Raw genomic sequence first — 23,925 nt, 5'->3', positions numbered from 1 at the left:
GAAATACGCCTGCGCAGAGCCGCTAAGGCGCAAGCGCGCGCCGGAGCGGACCTGGAGCACTCTGTCTGGCGCGAGTTACCAGGCGACGGCGCGGCGCCAGGCAAGCTGGGACTTGTAGTCAGCGGAGAAGAGGCGAGCACTTGAGGCACGCCGCCCAGCGATCAGCGCGCTTCTGCTACATCTGAGGCAGCTTGCCGGGAGATTGGTTCTTGCAGGTGGCTGCTCTTACTTCAGTCTTTCACCGCCCAGAGGTTTCTGCGCTGTTCTGCACGGCTTGTGGAATGAATTCGGGGCCATTTATCCTGGGTTAGGATAGGGGGTGAGAGCTCAATAATATGAGCCCGTTAGGGCTTTAGTTTCCTTGCTCCTACCTTAACTATGCGCCCTCGAGGTTTTCTAATGTTTGAGGAACTCATTGGTGCTAGAGGCGCGCACCTCACTCAAGAGCCTTTACGGCTCACTCGGTTAAGCGTTGGACTTCAAGCGCTGGACTTTGACTTCCGTCATGAATTCGTGGTTAGTGGCTTCGAGCCCCACATGGAGCTCTGTGCTGACAGCTCAGAGCCTGGAGCATGCTTCGGATTCTGTGTCTCCCTCTCTTCCTGCCCCCCACCCCCGGCTCGCTCTCAGTCTCTCTCTCTCTCAAAAATAGACATTTAAAAATTTTTTAAAGAGGTTTTACTTAATGAGAATTTTTTAAAGTTTATTTATTTTGAGAGAGAGAGAGAGAACATGAGACAGAGAGAGGGAGAGAGAATTTCCAGGCCGACTTTGTGCTATCGACTTCGTGCTGATAGCGTGGGGCCCATCGCAGGGCTTGAACCCACAAACTGTGAGATCATGACCTGAGGTGAAACCAAGAGTCTTAACCTACTGAGAGGCGCCCCTGCTTAAGGAGAAATTTAGCCTGACAGGCTAGATTTCAACTTGGGACGTCCAGAACCAAAAGTCTTCTCTCTATAGTCTTGAGAGAAGATGTCCCCGAAAAGAAACAGCCTGCCAGCAGTCTGTCAAGAAGCCTGAAAACACGTGTTTATGAAATCTCTGTTTGAATGCTGTGGGTGCATCATGCAATTCCCCTTGAGGCATAAAAATACCAGAAAAAAAGCAGAAAAGAAGTATTTATTTGGAATGAGGGAAAGAATGAGCAGGGGAGGGGCCGAGAGAGAGAGAGAGAGAGAGAAGGAGAGAGTCTCAAGCATGCCCCAGGCTCCCAGTGTGGAACCTGACCAGGGGCTTGAGCCCACCAACTGAGTTCATGACCTGAGCCAAAATCAAAAGTCAGAGGTCCAACCAACTGAGCCATCCAGTTGCCTTAAAAGCAGTTATCTTTTAAGGAGCTCTCGCCATTGTTGGTGGCCTCTAACCAAAGACCCCTGAGAACACAGCTATGGTTGAACAAAGCTGGGCTTATTGTGAAGGATGGGCACATTCAGCAAGAGGGTCTTGGAAAGAATTTATATATGGGCATGTGTTAGGTAACTTTAAGGAGTGTTTCAAGGAAGCAGGCCTTCTATCTAGACTGGTTGCTGTTTTGAGGTGTTGGTAATTCTATGATGGGGTATTTTAATAATTCTTATTTAAAAAGGAAGAAGAGGGGCACCTGGGTGGCTTAGTCGGTTAGGCGACCAACTTTCGCTTGGGTCATGATCTCGCGGTTCATGGGTTCGAGCCCCGCGTCAGGCTCTGTGCTGACTGCCAGCTCAGAGCCTGGAGCCTGTTTCAGAGTCTGTGACTCCCTCTCTCTCTGACCCTCCCCTGCTCACGCTGTCTCTCTCTCTCTCTCCTAGAAATAAAAGAAAGAAAGAAAGAAAGAAGCAAAGAAAGAAAGAAAATCCCTAAAACACTTTGAATGGAGAGGAAAACAGTGTGTCTAAGGTTTTGGAAAGGCTATTCAACTAGAAAAATGAACACTGAGACAAAGTACAGGCAAATAAGGTGGGGAAGAAACAGAGGTGATTAAAGTGGAGGGGAGCTCTTAGGAAATCACCCGTATGTTATTCAGTTCACACTAACAAAGACACAAAAAGGTCTTTAAAAATTTTTTTTTAATGTTTTTAAATTATTTCTGAGAGAGAGAGACACAGCGTGAGCAGGGGAGAGTCAGAGAGAGAGGGAGACACAGAATCCGAAACGGGCTCCAGGCTCTGAGCTAGCTGTCAGCACAGAGCCTGACGTGGGGCTCGAACCCATGAACCGTAAGGTCATGACCTGAGCTGAAGTTGGTGCTTAACCGACTGAGCCACCCAGGCACCCCTAAAGACACACAAAAAGTCCTTTTTTTTTTTTTTTAATGTTTTATTTATTTCTAGGAGAAAGAGAGGCAGCATGAGCAGGGGAGGGTCAGAGAGAGAGGGAGTCACAGACTCTGAAACAGGCTCCAGGCTCTGAGCTGGCAGTCAGCACAGAGCCTGACGCGGGGCTCGAACCCACGAACCGCAAGGTCATGACCTAAGCTAAAGTCGGACGCTTAACCGACTAAGCCACCCAGGCGCCCTGAGACACAAAGAGTCTTAATGAGGCCTCATAGTACCTCTGATCCATGTTTGGGAAATGATAACAAATAGTCTTGACCACTTTTCTGAAAAGACTTCTTTTCCATTACCGCATGGTCCCAGGTCTGACTTCCCCAAACTAGCTACTTGCAGGAGACTCTTCAGAGATTTCAGGTATCCCCCAAGGTAGTAGCTTGTTTTCCAGGAAAGCCAAGATTCCCTGGGGAGCTGACAAAAGTTACAAAGTAATGACAGCTAACCTTTTCCAGGTTTTCTAAAAGGTAGATCCTACTTAGAGTAAGCTAATAAGAGTATCAATACAAATAATTACTTGTGTCTTCCTAACCTCTTTCATCTAAGAATCTCTGCAAAATATATAGACATATATTAATTTTCTTCTCATTACAGTGAGGGAAATCATTGTGATTTTTGTTTTATAGATACAGAAGCCAAGTTTTGGAGTCCACAAAAATAGTGAGAAATCCAGATATAGACAATTGGAATATTCACTCTTGGGCCATTCTTGATGCTTAGCACCACTCCAAATCTCCAGCTACTCAATATAAAGGTAATGATAATCCTTCAAGTGTATACAAAATTTTATGTTTTCATAAGCTTTAAAATAATCCATAGTCTTGGAGCACCTGGATGGCTCAGTTGGTTAAGCATCTGACTCTTGATTTCGGCTGTCATAGTTTGTGGTTTCGAGCCCTGCTTTGGGGTCTGCACTGGCAGTGCAGAACCTGCTTGGGATTCTCTTTCTCCCCCACCCAACCACTCCACTGAGTTCCAGCCACAGATATCCAAGTACCTACTTTTTCTATGTTTGCTTGTCTCAGAGAGATCTCAAAGTCACTGTATTTAAAACAGAATTCTGGGTATTTTCTGCTACATGTCTTCCTCATTTCATAAATTAAGGGCACTGCTCTCTACCTAGATGCTTGTTAACTCCCTTCCTTCCTTTTCCTCACCCTCTTCATCCAATTCATTATCAAGTCTTGTTGATTCTGTGTCCAAAATAAATCTCCAATCCTACCACTTCTATCTCCACTGCTGCTAGTTTAGTCTAGGTGACTGTTAAGTCTTTCTTGGATACTACATTCTCCTCTTGACCTTTTCCTTCATTACACTTACCACAATTTGTTTCATTTATTGGTCAGTTGTTTACCTGTGATTTTCATAATCTCACTTCACTTCTAGAGTGTATATAAATTCCTTGAGGATAATTTGTTGAATTAATGGATGAAAATCCAATAGTATTGAAATTTTAACATGATTGCTTATGGTGATATAGTTGACGTTGGAGCCTTTATTTAACAATAAATGGTAAAAAAAAAAATACTGAAGCTAACATAATAAAAATCAACTGTGATGCAATATGTCTAAAAGAGTGTGTTAGAATTGAAATGGTTCACCTGGAATCCAGAAAGAGAATCCTCAACTTGGATACATCCATGTCTTCTTCTTTTCTTTCTTTCTTTTCCTTCCTTCCTTCCTTCCTTTCCAAAGGAGAAATAATAATTTTTATTATTATTATTGAAATATAATTAACATACCGTGTTCTATTAGTTTCAGGTATACAATGTAATGATTAAACAATTCTATATATTACTCAGTACTCCTCAAGTGTTCTCTTAATCCCTTTTATCTATTTTACTGCCCCCTCCCACAACCACTAGTTTGTCCTCTATATTTAAGAGTGTTTTTGTTTGTCTCCTTTTTTATTTGTTTTTTCCCCCATTTGTTTTGTTTCTTAAATTCCACATATGAGTGAAATCATATGCTATTTGTCTTTGACATGTTTCATTTGGCATTATACCCTCTAGGGCCATCCATGTTGTTGCAAACTCAAGATCTCTTTCCTTTTTATTGCTAATTTTCCATTGTATGTATGTACCATGTCATTTTTTTAAAAGCTTGATTTATAACACTATTTATTTACTTATTTATTTTAATTCCAGATAAATACCGCATCTTCTTTTTTTAAATGTTTATTTATTTGGGGGGAGGAGCAGAGAGAGAGGGAGACACAGAATTTGAATCAGGATTCAGGCTCTGAGCTGTCAGCACAGAACCTGATGCGGAGCTTGAACTCATGAACTGTGAGATCATGACCTGAGCCGAAGTTGGATGCTTAACTGAGTGAGCCACCCAGGTGCCTCTACATCTTTTTACATTCATCTATGGATGGACACTTAGGCTGCTTCCATATCTTGGCTATTATAAGTAATGTTGCAATAAACAAATAAACAACATGTTGTATGTATGTAGGAGTACATATAGCTTTTGGAATTTGTGTTCTTGTTTTCTTTGGGTGAATACCTAGTAGTACTATAGGTTACATTACTAAAGCTATATGTAATTAGTACATATAGCTTTTGGAATTTGTGTTTCTGTTTTCTTTGGGCAAGTACCTAGTAGTGCAATTACTAGATCATATGATAATTCTATTTTTACAATTTTTTGAGGAACCTCTATACTGTTTTCCACAGTAGTTGCACCAATTTACATTCCCACCAACTGTGCACAAGGGTTCCTTTTTCTTTAAATCCTTGCCAACGCTTGTTACCTCTTGTATTTTTTTTTAACTTTATTTTTTAAATTTATTTCTAGGGGAGAGAGAGAGAGAGCGTGAACAGGGAAGGTTAGAGAGAGAGGGAGACACAGACTCTGAAACAGGCTCCAGGCTCTGAGCTTGCTGTCGGCACAGAGCCCGACGCGGGGCTCGAACCCACGAACCGCGAGATCATGACCTAAGCGAAAGTTGGACGCTTAACCGACTAAGCCACCCAGGCGCCCCTTACCTCTTGTATTTTTGATTCTAGCCATTCTGACAGATGCAAGGTGATATCTCATTATGGTTTTGAATTTCATTTCCCTGATGATTAGTGATGTTGAGAATCTTTTCATATGTCTGTTGGCCACCACTTGTATGTCTTCTTTGGAAAAATGTCTATTCAGGTCCTCTGCTCACTTATTAAATTGTATTTTTTGGGGGGTATTTTTGGTGTTGAGTTGTATATGTTTTTTTGTATATTTTGGATATTAACCCAAATAATTTTGGGTTAATTAAGCAGCCTAATTAAATAATTTTGGATATATTATTTGCAAATATCTTCTCCATTCAGTAGGTTTCCTTGTCGTTTTATTGATGGCTTCTTTTTTTTTTTTTAATGTTTTATTTATTTCTGATAGAGAGAGAGACAGCATGAGCAGGGGAGGATCAGAGAGAGAAGGAGACGCAGAATCAGAAGTAGGCTCTGGGCTCTGAGCTAGCTGTCAGCACAGAGCCGGACGCGGGGCTCGAACCCACAAACCGTGTGATCATGACCTGAGCCAAAGTCAGACGCTTACCCGACTGAGCCATCCAGGTGCCCCACTGATGGCTTCTTTCACTGTGCAAAAGCTTTTTATTTTGGTGTAGTCCCAATAGTTTAATTTGCTTTTGTTTCCCTCACCGAATAGCTAGAAAAATGTTTTTATGGCTAATGTTAAAGAAATTACCGCCTCTATGTGTTCTTCTAGGAGTTATGGTTTCAAGTCTCACATTTAGGACTTTAATCCATTTTGAGTATATTTTTGTGTATGTGTAAGAAAGTGGTCCAGTTTCTTTTTCTTTTCTTCTCTTTCTTTTTCTTTCTTTCTTTCTTTTTTTTTTTTTTTGCATGTAGCTGTCCAGTTTTGCCAGCACCATTTGTTGAAGAGACTTTCTTTTCCCCATGATACATTCTTGCCTCCTTTGCCAATTAATTACCATATAAGCACGGGTTTATTTCTGGGGTCTCTATTCTGTTCTATTGATCTATGTGTCTGTTTTTTTGCTAGTAACATGCTGTTTTGATTACTTCAGCTTTGTAGTGCATCTTGATGGCCATGTTTGTTTTCATCCAGCAATGTTCATGATAGAGAAATCATAAATCCAAAGAACATTGTTAAGCTATTCATTATAAGGTATACTTGTTCTAGTACACAGAAATACTTGTGGCCAGAATGAAATGGACTTTAAAATCATCCACCTCTTTTTTTTCTGATCATTCATCAAAGAATATTTTGATTATCAACTTAGATTCCCTGGTAATGAAATACTTTGGACAGCAGACACAAATATTTCAGTCACTGGAAAAATATATTCCATGCTAGAATGTAACTTTGCTAGGGCAGGAAATTGTTAATCACAGCTGTGTCCCTAGAACCTAGAATAGTGCTTAGCACAAAGTAGATTCTTTGTGTTCAATGAATGAATGAACATTAGTAAATTAGAATTATACTTTATACCACGTTTTCTTGTGAATTTGGTTATTGTGAGTCAATCCTCAAGTATCTGTTCCATGCTAGATGCATTAGGAATATCAGATTTATGGTCTTGAAGATCAAATATGAAATCCTGAACTCTTAGTGCTCTACCACAAGTGTCCGCAAGACCAGCCAGTTAACCAGCTGATCTCCTTTGATGTCTCCTTCTTGATTCTCTTTAACTCCAATTCATCTTCCATCGAGCCCACAAATTTTATTTAAAAAAATCCAATCATATTGTTCCTCTGCCTAAAAATCAGTTAATTCTGTTATCTTCAGAATAATAGTTATCTATAGTCTACTTCTCCAGCTCTCCTACCACTTTACTCTCTACTCTTCTTTCTACTCTCTATCAGGTATTATCAGTTCCAGCCACACTGAATTACTTTATATTTCCTGAACATGCTGTTCCTCTGGCTGGAATGTTCATCCCTCCTCTTCCTAGGTGATGAACTCCTGTCATCCTTTAAGATACAACTTAGATGTTACTTTTTATTTTATTCTTTTTTTTTTTACAAGTAGTTTATTGTCAAGTTGGTTTCCATATAACATCCAGTGCTCATCCCCACAAGTGCCCTCCTCCATGCCCATCTCCTCCCTCCCCCCCCCATCCATCAGTCCTCAGTTTGTTCTCAGCATTCAAGAGTCTCTCATGATTTGCCTCCCTCCTTCTCCCCCACTATTTCCCCCGTTCTTCTCCCCCCCACCCCCCGCCACGGTCCTCCGTTAAGTTCCTCCTAATCCTCCTATATGTGCAAACATATGGTATTTGTCCTTCTCTGCCGGACTTATTTCGCTCAGCATAACACCCTCAAGGTCCATCCATGTTGCTACACATGGCCACATTTCATTCTTTCTCATTGCCATGTAGTATTCCATCGTATAGATAAACCACATCTTCTTGATCCATTCGTCCGTTGATGGACACTTAGGCTCTTGCCATGTTTTGGCTATTGTTGAGAGTACTGCTGTGAACATTGGGGTACATGTGCCCCTATGCATCAGCAGTCCTGTATCCCTTGGGTAAATTCCTAGCAGTGCTATTGCTGGGTCATAGGGGAGTTCTATTGTTAATTTTTTGAGGAACCTCCACACTGTTTTCCAGAGGGGCTGCACCAGTTTACATTCCCACCAACAGTGTAGGAAGGTGCCCGTTTCTCCACATCCTCGCCAGCATTAGATGTTACTTTTTAAAAGAAGTTTATGACTTCTCTAGAGGGGAAAAACTCTTCCTGCTTGCCTTCTCTCATTCCCCTACAACAGCCCTTATCACATGTTGTAGCTACCTTTGAGATCCTGCAGGGCAGGATCTATGTCTTATTCATCTTTCCTTGCTTCCCCAATAACTTACACATGTTTCTGAATGCAAGGATCCATATGGAGTGATAAGTATGAGTTCTAATAACTAACTTGCAGTGGCTTGATCTTCTTACACATAGTCTCCTTCCCAAGGAAGAATAGGAAACTTCTCAACTGTATTGTTTGTTTTAAAAGAGTTTTTTAATGTTTTTTTGTTTTTTTGTGTTTTTTTTTGAGAGACAAAGCATGAACAGGGGAAGGGCAGAAAGAGGAAGACACAGAATCTGAAGCAGGTTCCAGGCTCTGAGCTGTCAGCACAGAGCCTAATGCAGGGCTCAAACCCACGAACCATGAGATCATGACCTGAGCCAAAGTTGGACACCTAACCAACTGAGCCACGCAGGTGCCCCTCAACTGTATTGTTTGAAACAATTGGGTATGAACATAGTCAGGAAAGAAATGTGCTTTATGTACTCTCTTTATGAGTTACCATAAAAGGAGATTATTTGTCTTCTTGACCTATCAGCAGGATTTTAGAAAGGATTGATTCAGTGCAGCATGTATACACTCAGCACCTTGGATTATCACTACTCAGTGTATATCTTTTTTTTTTTTTCTGTCTGATTTTCTTTTTCTTTATTTTTTTTTCTTTCTTTCTTTCTTTTTTTTACAAATAGTTTATTGTCAAGTTGGTTTCCATACTCAGTGTATATCTTACTGCCTTGCTCTTGAGAGACTTTGTAACCCCAACACTTTAACAGTGTCTAGCACTTATTGGGAGCAGAATACATGTTTATTGAAAGAATGCATGAATTAATAAATGAAATTCAAAAATTAACTTCTTCCTCTCTTCTCTTGAATAAATAAACCCTCCCTTTAAAAATGTTTGAGGTGCCACTTGCTCTTTAAAGTATTTTCTTTTTTCTTTTTATTAAAGAACATGTATTCTTTAATAGTTGTATTTAATTTTTTTTAATGTTTTATTTATTTCTGAGAGAGAGAGGGAGACACAGAATCCGAAACAGGCTCCAGGCTCTGAGCTAGCTGTCAGCACAGAGCCCGATGCTGGGCTCGAACCCACAAACCGTGAGATCATGACCTGAGCCGAAGTTGGACGCTTAACCAACCGAGCCACCCAGGCGCCCCTCTTTAAAGTATTTTCTAATCATCCTCTGTTATTTTTCCCTTTTGTGTCTTCGTGTAGCACATATTATTTAGACTACTTGTCTTGCATTTTTAAATGCAAATGTTCTTTCTTCCTAGCTAGATTGTAAAATTCTTGAACGCAGGGACTATATATCATTGCATCCTACAGTAGTGTCTTAAATCTAGTAGGATTTTAATGCTGTACATTCTTGGTGATGTTACCCATGGTCATTCAGTGTCTTGTCATCTCAGAAGACTGCAAAACTCTGAAAATAACCTCTGAAGATGCTACCTCACATCCATTAAGATAACTATTACAAAAAACAAAGCAAAACAGAAAAGGACAAGCATTAGCAAGGATGTGGAGAAATTGGAACCCTTGTGCACTGTCAGTGGGAATATAAAATGGTACAGCCACTATATATAGCTGTTCTTCAAAATAGTATGGTGGTTACTCAAAAAATTAGAAGTACGATATGATCCAACAATTCCACTTCTGGTACATACCCAAAAGAGTTGAAAGGAGAGTCCCAAAGAGATGTTTGTATACCCATGTTTATAGCAGCATTCTTCACAATAGCCAAGAGTGGAAGAAACCCAAGTGTCTGTTTGTAGATGGATGGGGAAACAAAATGTGGTTATACATCCAGTAAAATATTATTCAGTCTTAAAAATGAAGCCAATTCTGACGCATATTGCAGCATGGATAAACCTTGAGGGCATTATGCTGAATGAAATAAGCCTGTCACAAAAAGACAAATATTATATACTCCCATTTATATGAGGTACCTAGAGTAGTCACTCGCATAAAAATGAAAGTAGAATGGTGGTTGCCTGGGGTTGGGGGCAGAAGAAAGGGGAGTTGTTTAATGGGAGCAGAGCTTTGTTTTGCAAGATAAAAGAGTTCTGGAGACTGGTTGCACAGTGTGAATGTACTGAAATGAAATGTACACTTAAAAATGGTTAACATAGGGGTGCCTGAGTGGCTCAGTCGGTTAAGCATCCGACTTTGGCTCAGGTCATGATCTCATGGTTCGTGGGTTCGAGCCCTGCGTCGGGCTCTGTGCTGACAGCTGGCTCAGAGCCTGGATCCTGTTTCAGATCCTGTGTCTCCCTCTCTCTCAGACCCTCCCCTGCTCATGCTGTCTCTCTCTCAGAAATAAATAAAACATTAAAAATTTTTTAAAAAAATGGTTAACATAGGGGCACCTGGGTGGCTCAGTCGGTTAAACGATTGACTTCAGCTCAGGTCAGTGTCTTGCAGATTGTGAATTGAAACCCTGTGAGGGGCTTTGTGCTGACAGCTTGGCGCCTGGAGCCTCCTTCGGATTCTGTGTCTCCCTCTCTCTCTGCCCTTCCCCCACTTGCACTCTGTGTCTTTGTCTCAAAAATGAATAAACATTAAAAAAAATTTTTAAATGGTTAACATTGTAAATTTTATGTCATTAAAAAAGATAAAAGCACTGAACAGGGAGTCAAAAGACCAAGGTTATTCTTGGTTGTTTCCCAATGACCAATGAATCTTGTGCAAGTTGCTTTTTTACTTGTGCCTTGATTTCTTCATCTTTAAATAGGATAATGTTGTTAATAAACCCTGCTTAGCTTCTGGGTTTCTGTGAGGACCAAATAGAAAACAAACAAACCAACAACGCTTAAGATAATTTTTTCAGTTGTAGTTTTTCAGGCATTCTAGTGTCCCTGATGTCTTTTAATATTCATCACAAGTTTCACATCCTGTTTCATAACGAAATATTCCTAAAGATGCCTTAGCAATAACGTGTTACCACTTGAAAGGATATGTATATTGAACTCTTAAACTTTGGGCTGCTTACCTTGTAATTTAATTCCAGGAACACAGCAAATAAACAGCCTTTATGAGGACCTAAAATGACCTAAGATGCTAATTACTAATGTGGTTTAGCATTAATTGAGGAAATACAAGCTCAGGATTTTCATGTGAGCATGAGAAAGCTGGTCCCAAATTTGGGAGGTATGAAGGTAACATCTGCTGAGTGTATACAAAACATCAGGGTCTATAGTAGATGTCTTACATTCAGTATCTCCTTTAATCTTCACAAAAGCCCTTGACAGGTTAATAATATTATACTCTTTTTTTTTTTTTTTTTTTTTTTGAGAGAGAGACGGAGACAGAGCATGTGCTGGGGAGAGGGGTAGAGGGAGAGAGAGAGAGACTCTTTTTCTTTTAGTGTTTATTTGTGTGTGTGTGTGAGAGAGAGAGAGAGAGACAGAGACAGAGACAGAGACAGAGAGAGAGAGAATGAGAATGAATGCAGGAGGGGCAGAGAGGATCCAAAGTAGGCTTAGTGCTGACAGCAACGAGTCTGATGTGGGGCTCAAACCCACGATCTGCGAGTTCATGACCTGAGCAAAAGTTGGGCGCTCAACTGACTGAGCAACCCAGGTGCCTCAAGAATCTTTTTTTAATGTTTATTTATTTATTTTGAGAGAGAAAGAGAGAAAGAGAACATGCATAGAGAACACACACATGAGTGAGTGCATGTGTGCGTGAGTGGAGGAGGGACAGAGAAAGAGAGAGAAAATCCCAAGCAGGTTCTGTGCTGGCAGCATAGAGCCCAATGTGGGGCTACTACCCTGGGATCATGACCTGAGATAAAATCAAGAGTCAGATGCTCAACTAACTGAGCCACCTAGGTGCCCCTATACTCATTTTATGAACAGGGAAAATGAAGCTCAGAGGGGTTAAGTCATTACTCAAAATCACACAATGAATAACAAAGATGGAATTTAATTCCAACTCTGTATGACTGAAGCACATATTGTTTATACTCTGTTATGTTGCCTCTCAAAATATATTTGACTATGCCTATTAGTGATATAGTTAATGATAAATGATATATGTTTGTTGTGTATCTGTACATTTATGTCAATTGTCATCCTTGGTCATTACTAGTAAGATGGGCTATATAGGGATAATTGTCACCATTTTACAGATGACAAACAGTCAGAAAATAACTTACATAAATCTACCAATAAATGAATATAACAGCACTTGAAAATAGGTACTCCAGTTCTCAGACTCATGCTTTTTCCACAATTAGCCTCGTGAGCACAGAATTTTATCTTTGAATCTTCTGGTTCTGACATTTCTTATAGGAACAAAAGAGTGAGCATCTTGACAGCCTGGTAATTCTTATTATACATGGACAGATTAAACACAGGTGTTCATCCCTATTCTCTTTAACTCACTAAAATCACAGTCAGTTAATATTTTAAAAGTGATCAGCACGGAAGGACAAAGAGAGTAAGAATGACAATAGAAGATGAGGGATAGTAACACATTTTTGGAAGATGGAAAGTTGAGCTAAGAAAACTAGATTCCAAATGCTTGAGAGGAATATACTAACAAGAGGCAAGCAAGTTCCTATTGCAGAACACTAGAATGTCAGGAGTTGGAAGGAGCAAATAAGAAAGCAGCAGAGATATGTGAAGGGCTGAAAAGGGGGATTGGTTAAAGGTTTATATAAGAAGTTAAATTACTAGGTCCTTTCCTCATCCTGCTCAGTTAAGCAACTACTCCACCATTTCTTTTTTTTTTTATTTTTTAATGTTTTTTATTTATTTTTGCGATAGAGAGAGAGAGAGAGAGCGAGCAGGGGAGGGTCAGAGAGAGAGGGAGACACAGAATATGAAGCAGGCTCCAAGCTCTGAGCTAGCTGTCAGCACAGAGCCCGGTGTGGGGCTTGAACCCACAAATCGTAAGATCATGACCTGCACTGAAGTCGGACGTTTAACCAACTGAGCCACCCAGACACCCCTACCCCTCCATTTCTATGGCAGAACCCTAGGGTTTATTCTGTGGGAGGAAAAAATGAACTAGAGAAACTCCAGACTGAAATACCAGGTCCAGCTAAAGATTATAGCTGGGGAGGCCGGGATAGGAGGATACCACACTGAAAACAGATCAGATGAATGTCTACTTGCTGAAGATGAAACTTGCCAAGCCCTCTCACTCTATTTCACTCCAGGAATACTGACAGCAAAGCTTATATTCTCTAGGCAGGAGAATAGAGAATTAATTTTAGGAAAAACTTAAAACTGGATAACCTCAGAAGCAAGATCTATAGATACTGACACTTAAGGGTCTCCCAACAAGGCAAATAGGTCCCTACTTTACCATTCTACAATAAAGCCCAACAACTGACAAACTTCCTGTTAACACAGAGCTTCCAAATACCTTTGTAGTGATTCACTCTTAAATATGAAGGGACAGCAAAGTATCACAAATAGTTGAGATAAACCTTCACCAAGAAAGGCAGCATCAAATAGAAATGGAAGAGAAAAAAAAAGAATATCAGAAGATAACAGAGACAATATAGAGAATAGAAGAATGTATTTTTAAAAACAATAAGCATCTTCTGAGAGATGGTTATAAGATAGTGCATCTGTAATGACAAGATGCTCCAAAAAAAAGGATGATAAGAGGATAATAGCTGAAGGACATTAAAAATATAATAGCAAAAATAAACAATTCAAAGTAGTATTTATATATAAAATTGAGGAATCTCCTGGAAAAGAGAACAAAAAGACATAAATGGAAAATAAGAACAAAAACATAAGTAAAGGATGAATCTGTAAGGTTCAACATGAGGCTAATAGGAGTTCTAGGAATAGAGAAGAAATGGAGAAAAGGAAATTGTCAAAGAAGTTATGAGAAGATCTCTGATAACTGAAGGACACGAGTTTCTAAATTGACAACCTGCTAAATGCTCAGCATAATGTTGGGGGAAAAAAACGAAGTAAAAACACGATTGTAGGAGTACCTGAGTGGCTCAGTCAGTTAAGCATCTTGATTTCAGTTCAGGTCATGAACTTACAGTTTGTGAGTTTGAGCCCTGCATCAGGCTCTGTGCTGACAGTGTACAACCTGCTTGGGATTCTGTCTCTCTCTCTCTCTCTCTCTTTGGTCCTCTCCACTCTCAAAATTTATAAATAAACTTTTTAAAAAAGCCACAATGGTACATCATCATAAAATTTCTAAATACAAGAGATAAAAAGGATCTTAGTGATGGGAGGTGAGGAGGGAAAGGGAAATGCATTACGTATAAAAAGAGTAAGTAATGGAGCACTTGGGTAGCTCAATTGGTTAAGTGTCCAACTTCGGCTCAGGTCAAGATCTCCCGGTTCGGTTCATAGATTTGAGCTCCGCATAAGGCTCTGTGATGAGAGCTTGCTCAGAGCCTGGGAGCCTGCTTCAGATTCTGTATCTCCTTCTCTCTCTGCCCTTCCCCACTTATGCTCTGTCTCACTCTCTCTCTCAAAAATAAATAAATGTAAAAAATTTTAAAAAAGAGTAGGGAATAAGAGTCACGTATATCTCAACATTAACACTGGTTGCTGGAAGACAGTGAAATAGTGCTTTCAAAATTTGGAGAAAATATTATTTTCAATTTAGAATTCTATACTAAGTCATATTATAAGTCAAGTGTGAGGGACAATTAAATATATTTTCAGGCATGCAAGGATAAAAAATTTACTATCCACCTTCTCCCAGCTTCTCCTCATTCAGTACTGGAGGACATGCTTTACTGAAACAAGAAAGACAAAGATATAAATTTTAGGCAAGGGAATTAGCCAAGGCAAGAGACAAAAGAAAGTCTCAAGATGACAGCAATATAGTAGACCTAGGGAGGAACAGTTCATACTGAAGGAAGGAATGCTTCAGTGGAGTGTTTACAGTGAAACTGATAGAGTATTTGACATGTTTGTCTATGTTGAAAATAGTTTAGGCATTTTTACATTTCTGGAGGAATTAGTGATAATAATACAGAAAATTTGGCAAGCCCAAAACTGAAGCAATTATTAATTCCAAGAACAAAAACTTGTATAAGAAAGTAAATGTAATCATAATAAAACTAATTTTTTTTTGAGAGAGAAAATGCATGTACTCACAAGTAGAGGAGGGGGCAGAGCAAGAGGGAGAGAATCTTAATCAAGATCCATGCCTAGCACAGAGCCCAATGTGGGGCTCAATCTCATGACAGTGAGACCATGACCTGAGCTGAAATCAAGAGTTGGGTGCTGAACTGACTAAGCCACCCAGGCACCCCATAATAGAACTAATTGATCCAGGGGCACCTGGGTGGCTCAGTCAGTTCAGCATCTGACTTGATTTTGGCTCAGGTTGTGGTCTCATGGTTTGTGAGTTCGAGCTCCACATCCAGCTCTGCACTGACAGTGTGGAGCCTGCTTGGGATTCTCCCTCTCTCTCTCTCTTTCCCTCTCTCTCTCTCTTTCTGCCCCTCCCTGCCTCTCTCTCTCTCTCAAAATAAATAAATAAACTTAAAAAATTAAAAAATAGAACTAATTGATCCAGAGTTAAATCACACTTATAGAGTCATAATAAGGTTAACATGGAACATTAATTTAATTTAAAATATTGAGATATAACTATTGAGAGGCTAGAAAGAAGAAAAATATAAAGCGATGGATCTTTATCTTATAATAGGTACTTTTTAAAATTTACAAATCAAGAAATAGTATAAATATTTTATTTAGGAAAATGTTGGTAAATATGAAAAGAAGCAAGTAAAGGAGTCTGGGAGGGTATTTCAGGCTTTGAGGAAGCCACTGCTTCCCGCCCCCGCCCCCCAAGACTGTGTGTCTGTGTCTGTGTGAAAATATGTTCCTGCTTTGTTTTGTTATGAGTCTTGTAGTTCCACATGATTTTTTTAACCATATAAGATTTGAAGTATTTACATGTATTACCTTGATAAACATTTAAAATATCAAAGAGAGAAAGAGACAAGAGAAGGGAAGGAAAGGGAAGGGAAGAAAAGGGAAGAAGGAAGAAAGTGCCAGAGTCCAGCTCCGGCCAGGTCCAGGAGTCCCTGAAGGATGGATGGTGTCAGCGAGGGAGGGATGAGAGAGGCATGAGATTCTTTCTGGTCATTAGCCACGCCTCTCTGCACTGAGACTCAACTTTATTTTATGATTTAGTGTATGGGGGATGGCACAGAAGTGGCATTCTGATGATAAATTTTATCAGTAAAGATTCTCCAGAACATTGATATGCAAAAGGTATGGGGAACAGCCCAGAGGTGGCACTAGCATAGTAAAGGCAAAAGTTAGGTCTTTGTGAGTAGGGGTCAATAGCCTGTTTATCGCTTAATGGGAGATATTAAGAAAAACAGGTCTTTCAGGAAGGCAATGTTGCTCCCATAACCACAAAAGAAGCTCCTACAGTAAGTTCCTTCACAAAGTGCAATCAGCATATCAAGGCCAGAATGAGTCACTCGTAATACCTATCAACAGGGTACTTTGGGGGTTGGTGCTCAAGCAGAAACAATTAGGTGGGGGTGGATATCGGTCACCCTCTGATGGTAAGAGTCTGTGCAACTTACCTTAACCTCACAAAGAGTTCTTTCTCAACTTATGCGTTCAGAAACGGCACCCAATAAGGAAGGAAGGAAGGAAGGAAGGAAGGAAGGAAGGAAGGAAGGAAGGAAGGAAGGAAGGAAAGATTTAGTGTTCATCTAGACCTGTTACATAAAATGACATGAATTTCTTTTATAGAGAAGTCCTGGAGAAATACTAGAAGTTATATGAGATATTTGAGAAGAATAAAACCCTAACTATTTAGGCCATTGTCTTTGAGCTATTGTGCTTAGTTGGGTGTCACAGATGCTACTCTTGCCAAAAATGAGAGAAATAAGCTGGAATGCTAGAGCATTGCTATCTTCTGAGTTCTCATCTGTGTTATTGACTGATTTTTTTGAATTATGAATTCAGTGACTCTCATAGATTTCCTGGAACCTCAGAAAGATGTTATCCTCAAGATTAATGTCCTGGAACTGGGAGACACACAGTTAAGTTCCCATTTTATGACTTATTGGCTATATTATTGTTTCTGGCCCTCCTGTTTCTTCTGCTTAACCTGGAAGCTAAATTGCAATGAATGATGTTCAAAAAGAACTGCTTCATGCTAAGCCTCTCTGACACTAAATATGCTCTAGTGTACTTGTTAGGGATTATTCAGTCTCTTCTATTAAACTGTAAGAACTTCAAAAGTTCCAACCACAGTTCACCCTTGAACAATGCTGGGGGTTAGGAGTATTGACCCCCCCCATGCAGTCAAAAGTGTGCATATAACTTTTGACTCCCCAGAGGCTTAACCACTAATAGCCTACTATTGACTGGAAGCCTTACCAGTAAGATAAACAGTCAATTAATACATAGTTTGTAGGTTAACTTTTATATACTATAATCTTAGAATAATTTAGGCAGAGAAAAGAAAATGTAACTAAGAAAATCATAAGGAAGAGAATATACATTTACAGTACTATACTGTATTTTTTCTTTATTATATTTTTATATTTAAATAAAATTATATCATCATTCTCATATACAGATCACAGATCTACAATAAAGATAGATATTTTTACCAAAATTAGAACAGTATAATTATAAGCCTATTTCTATAATTGGGCATTTCCCCCATAAAAAGATTATCTCTGTCTCATATAGTTGAGTATTATTGTTATTAGAAATACTCCATTATTCCATTCTCAACTTTTACAATTATAGACCTAATGGCTATTTCAGATCTACTCAGTTAATGTAGTTCACCATCCCAAACAATGATTAACTTAGGTACATGAAATCAAGTTCCTTAGATATTAATTTTGAAAAAAAATCTGCTTCACAGACTTATACATGGTACTATAAGCTCAATTCAAAATATATTAAGGCCATTTATTTCCTCTTTATTATTAATCTTTATTATAGATACTAGTGGGTTAAATTCATTATAGGCTTACATTATAGTTGCTACCTTTTAGTGGAACAGTCCTGACTCTTGTTTGGGACAAAGCTGTGCTGTGAACCTCAGTTTCCAAAGTAAGTAGTAGCATAAGTTATTGTTTTCCAAGAGATTTGGTGAGTAGGGTGGAAGTGATGAGATGATCATTTATGACTGATCACACAGATAACTGGACAGCTACTTTACTCTGGTCTGCACTCTCCTACTTCTCTTGGAAGTTTTTCCTAGTCAACCTTGGGTTTTTTTCTTCCCTTGTGTTCCTACTGATGTGTGCCTGTCACTCTCTTGTACAACACTTCCTACTATTGGTTGAAGGAAATTTCATTCTTTGTGTTACTGAAGCCAAATATATAAAGTCAAGTTTAACTTCTTTCTCTCCCATAGCAAATCTGTCAGCAAATCACACTGGCTGTACTTTGGTGATAATTCCAGAACCTGAACACTTTCCACTACCTCCACCTATTATTCTGGACCAAGTCATTGTATCTCTAGCCTGAATTATTTCAGTAACTTCATGAATATATGTTCTTTGTGCTTCTACCTTTCCCCCTGATAATTGATTATGTTAACCATAAGTTAAGTCATAGAATTCCTTTGCTCAGAACTCTACAATGGTTTCCTTCATGACCAAGAATAAAAACCAAGCCCATATAACATGTATGTTCTAGTCCATTTTATTTCTTTGACCTAACTTCTTCTGTTCTATTCTACAATGACCTTCTTGCTATTCTTGAAGTAGTTTAGGCATGCTACTTCATCTCCCGAGGATATGTGCCCTCAGATGTCTACATAGCTAATTCACATCCTTCATGTCTTTACTGTACTGTATTTTTTGATACTGTAGTCTATGTTGTTTGTTTACAAGATGAATCATCTGTTAGTACCTACATCAGTATTGTCTTAATATGATACAAAACACTGTAGATGTTATACATATTAATAATACTAGACATCAAAATGAAAAGGTAATGTGAAAAAGAATTTTATATTTATTTATAGGTATTGTAAATCAATCCATGCATTGATAATGAGGAAGCAGCAATATGGTTGCTTCATGGTAACATAGCCTATACATTAATGAATAAATTGTCATAAAAATTTTATGGCATATAGTATTATAGTCATGTTTATAATACAGTATTAGAAATATTGTTATATGTTTTAAAAACTTACCTGTGATGATAGGCTGACATGCCATTGTAAGCAAGAGAGACATACTATTTGGTAATATAATTCTTTGAAAGCAAAGTTATAATACAGTAAGAAAACAAACACATTAATTTCATATTAAATATCACTCACTTCATACCTGTGTAGGAATAGGCTATCCACTTCCTTAAAGATCTTGCACATGATAAATACTTAGGCAATGAATACTACACGATGAATACTTAGGCAATAATGATGATGACAGTAAAACATCTCATACAGTCCTTGTCAACAGTTATTAGGTGTGACCAAAGGCACTCATACACATAAACATTAGATAAGTCTATTAACTGTACAGCATGATGATTATTTACTATTTATTACGTGGAACTGTATTATAAAAGTCTTCATCCTCATTGTCTTCATGTTGAGTAGGCTGAAGAGGAGGAGGAAGAAGAATTGGTCTTTCCATCTCATGAGTGGCAGAGATGGAAGTGGTGGAGGAGATGGATAGGGAGGCAGGAGAGGCAGGCACGCATGGTATAACTTTACAGAAATACGTTATAATTTCTGTCTGATTTTTTTCAGTTCTCTAAAAAATATTTTTTTAATATTTTTTTAAAAAATTAATTTCTAGGAGAGAGAGAGAGACAGCGTGAGCAGGGGAGGATCAGAGAGAGAGGGAGTCACAGACTGAAACAGGCTCCAGGCTCTGAGCTGGCAGTCAGCACAGAGCCCGACGCGGGGCTCGAACCCACGAACCGCGAGATCATGACCTAAGCGAAAGTCGGACGCTTAACCGACTAAGCCACCCAGGCGCCCCTCATTTCCCATATTATAGAAGGGTCCACGTCATAAAAGAAGTTAAAGGTAGTCATGAGTAATCAGAACCCTTCTGCCAGATTGTCGAATGTCAATTTGTTTTCTGGCATTGCTTCTTCTACGTCTTCTTCCTCATTGTCTAGTACTGATACAGGAACACTTATCTCCATCAAGTCACCTTCTTTTAATTCCTCTGATATCATGTCTGTTAGCTCTTGAATTTATCCAAGATTCATACCCTGAAACCCTTCACCTCTATCTTTTTTTGCCATATCCACAATCTCTTTCATGATTTCCTTGATTGGCTCTGTCGTAAAGCCTGTGAAGTCATGCACAATATCAGGACACAATTTTTTTCCAGCAGAAATATATTGTTTTGGTCTTTAATGGTTTTCACAGCTTTTTCTTTAACAACAGTGGCATCTTCAGTGGTATAATTCTTCTAGGCTTTCATGATATTCTCTTTATCAGGGTTCTCTTTCATAGCTTTGACATTTCTTTCCATAGAGTATTGTGTCTAATGAGCCTCGAAAGTCCTATGCTCCCTGATCTAGAGGCTGAATTAGAAATGTTGTGTTTGGGGGCAAGTAGAATAGTTCGATGTCTCAGGTATTGAATTCATGGGGTTCTGAGTGGCCAGGGGTATTGTTCAATATCAAAAGAACCAGCAAGGAACTTCCTGACTTTAGGGACAAAGCATTGATGGGACCAATCCAGAAAAAGGGTTCTCATTGCCCAGGCCTTCTTATTCTATAACCACAAAACTGTCAGCTGGTGTTTACCTTTTCCCTTCAAGGATAGGAGACTAGCAGCTTTATAGATAAGGTTAGTCTTCATCATAAACCCAACTTCATTTGCACAAAACATTATCCCTTCCTGCCTTAAATCCCAGTGCTCACTTCTTTTTCTTACTAATAAATGTCCTTTGTGGTATTTTGTTTTCCAGAATAGGATACTTTCATCTTCATTTAAAAAACTGTTCAGGAGATACCCTTCATCCTCAATGATTTTTTTTTGTTTACTTTAGAGAGAGAGAGAGAGAGAGAGAGAGAGAGAACATATGCAGTGCAATCAGGGGAGAGGGGCAGAGGGAGAGAGATCATCTTAATCAGGCTCCACACTGAGTGTGGAGGCCAACACAAGGCTCAATCCCATGACCCTGGGGTCATGACCTGAGCCAGAATCAAGAGTGGGATGCTCAATGCAGCCACTCTGGAAAACAGTATGGATGTTCATCAAAAAATTAAAAATAAAACTACCCTACACCCCAGCAATCGCACTACTAGATATTTGTCCAAATGATACAGGTGTGCTGTTTCAAAGGGACACATGTACCCTAATGTTTATAGCAGTGCTATTGACAATAGCCAGAGTATGGAAAGAGCCCAAATGTCCATCGACTGATGAATGGATAAAGAAGATGTGGTATATATATATACAATGGAATATTACTTAGCACTCAAAAAGAATGAAATCTTGCCATTTGCAACAACGTGGATGGAACTAGAGTGTATTATGCTAAGCGACAAGTCAATCAGAGAAAGACAAATATCATATGACTTCACTCATATGTGGAATTCAAGATAAAAAACAGGAACATAAAGGAAAAGAGGCAAAAATAACATAAAAACAGACAGGGAGACAAACCATAAGAAACTCTTAAATACATAGAACAAACTGAGGGTTGCTGGAGGGGTATTGGGGGGGGGAATGGGCTAAATAGGCAAGGGGCATTAAGGAGGACACTTGTTGGGATGAGCACTGGTGTTATATGTAAGTGACAAACACTAAATTCTATTCCTAAAATCATTATTACACTATATGCTAACTAATTTGGATGTAAATTAAAAATAATAATTTTTAAAAGTGGGATGCTCGACCAACTGAGCCACTCAGGTGCCCCATCACCTCAATGATTTTCTTAATGGTATTTGGGAACTGTCTGCTGCTTCTTGGTCAGCAGAAGTTGTTTCTTCTGTTACCTCAACATTTTTAAAGCCAAACCTCTTTCTAAAATTATCAAACCATCCTTTGTTGGCATTGAATTCTCTAGTTTTAGATCCTTCAGCATCCTTTTTGCTTTAAGGTGTCATATACTGTCTTTGCTTTTTCTCAAAGGAGAGTCTGTCGGTATTCCTTTCTTATAGAAATCCTGTACCAAATAAAAGATGCATTTTCAATACAAGATAAGAATGTATTTTGCAAAAAAAATGAAAGGCTTTTTTTTAGCTTCAGCAATGGCTTCAGGAATCTCCCTTCCTCCCTTTCTCTCTCTCTCTTTCTTTCTCTTTCTTTCTTTCTTTCTTTCTTTCTTTCAATGGTCTTTATGCTGAATTCATTTATTTTGAAATGGCAGCAGCTGAAGCTGCAGAATTCGGTCTACGGGACATATCAAGCAATTCAACTTTTTCTTACAATGTCATGACTTTGTTCTTGGGAGCACTTCCAACATCACTAGTGGCACTTTGTATGGGTCCTGTGGTGGTACTCAAGGTTCATGGTATTTTACTTACCACATGAAAACACACGAGAACTGTGAGAGGTCACTTTTTATTGAGACTGGCAATTTACTGGAGAGTTGAACTGCGCACACAGATCATACATCATTTTAAATGAATACTTGCAACACTTGACCTCACTGCAATAGCAACAAGAGATGGCTGTAAAACTATTACAGCAGTACAATATATACTACAGTTAATTTTATGCTGTTATGATTTAATACTGCAGCTTTATGTTGCTTACATTTCTTGACTGTGGATGGCACCATGTACGATCTGTAAGTATGTGCATAAGTTTTGATAAATTTTAACTTTTTATAATAGATTTGTATATATTTTCTGGAAGTACCTGATAAAATAGACTAATACTTACATATATTTTATGCATTGTTGACATACATAACCTTTAAATTTTTCAATATTTTTAGGCTACACAGTTCACCTACAGGTTTTTTTCAAAGTGTCACAAATCTCAAAAAAAATTTCCAGTATGATTACTGAAAAAAATCCATGTATAAGTGAACCCACACAGTTCAAACCTGTGTTGTTGAAGGGTCAACTATATCCTATTATTGCTATTCTCAGCTTCTAGTAGGCAATAAATCAATGTTTCCACAGATTTGCTGACTGGTATTATGAGGAAAATGTTTGTCATTAAATGTTCCTGTAATTCCATTCTTAGAAAAGACAGAAAGTTCCATATGCTCTAGGAAAATTCCATTTTCATTGTTAAATTTAGGCTTAAATTGGGCGAAACAATAAAGTAAAAACAAAATAATCTGTTTTCTTCCAAAGGAAGAGTTCCTTAAACATGTATATTTTTATAAGACAGATTTTATCTAAAACACAGGAGTATCCCACAGACGTGGTAAACTTGATTCTTATTCTTACTTCTATCCAGTTATGAGTATTAACAGAAGAATTTGTCCCCCATCTAAACAAATAAAACTATGGCATAGTAGGATGACGCCTGATGAGGGAGATATGAAGAGAATTTTTCTGACCTGGAAATGTATAAACAGAGTAAGAATCAATTTGCTCAATGCCTAGAATATTAGAAGTTCAGATTACCTTCAGAAACTTAAAATACACTTTAGGAAAATTAAAATAAAATAAAATAAAATAAATATAAATAAATTTATAATACTAACCTCTTCATATATTTTAGAGCATATTTTTTCAATTAAGGCTATGTTATTATGGCTAATATTCATTGAATGTTTTCTTTTGAACACTCTTCTAAGCTCCTTAATATATTATCTTAATTATTCTTTTTACTAGGCAAAGAACTTTATTAACCTTGTTTCAAACTTTATTTCCAGGCTTCTTCAGCTTAATTAGCTGCAAAGAATAAATCGCGTATAAGCAAAATCTGAAGAGCTGCCGTGACCAAGGGGCTTGGGCTTAAAAATATTAGATT

General features: G+C 38.6%; 1 protein-coding gene across 3 annotated transcripts in view; it reads left to right on the top strand.

Moving 5' to 3' along the window:
* The first annotated feature begins 137 nt into the window (after window positions 1–137).
* LOC120242797 (agouti signaling protein) overlaps window positions 138–23,925 on the top strand; it is a 148,344-nt gene continuing 124,556 nt past the window's right edge. For all 3 annotated transcript variants that reach the window (XM_039248737.1, XM_039248736.1, XM_039248738.1), the window contains exons 1-2: window positions 138–215; window positions 2,936–3,063. In XM_039248737.1, coding sequence (XP_039104668.1) covers window positions 3,022–3,063 — 42 coding nt within the window. In that variant the 5' untranslated portion in view covers window positions 138–215; window positions 2,936–3,021. The remainder of the gene's footprint in view (window positions 216–2,935; window positions 3,064–23,925) is intronic.

This window comes from Hyaena hyaena, unplaced genomic scaffold (genome assembly GCF_003009895.1).
Source record: "Hyaena hyaena isolate Hyena2069 unplaced genomic scaffold, ASM300989v1 scaffold_315, whole genome shotgun sequence".
NCBI lineage: Eukaryota > Metazoa > Chordata > Mammalia > Carnivora > Hyaenidae > Hyaena > Hyaena hyaena.
This window is presented reverse-complemented; position numbering and strand designations above follow the sequence as displayed.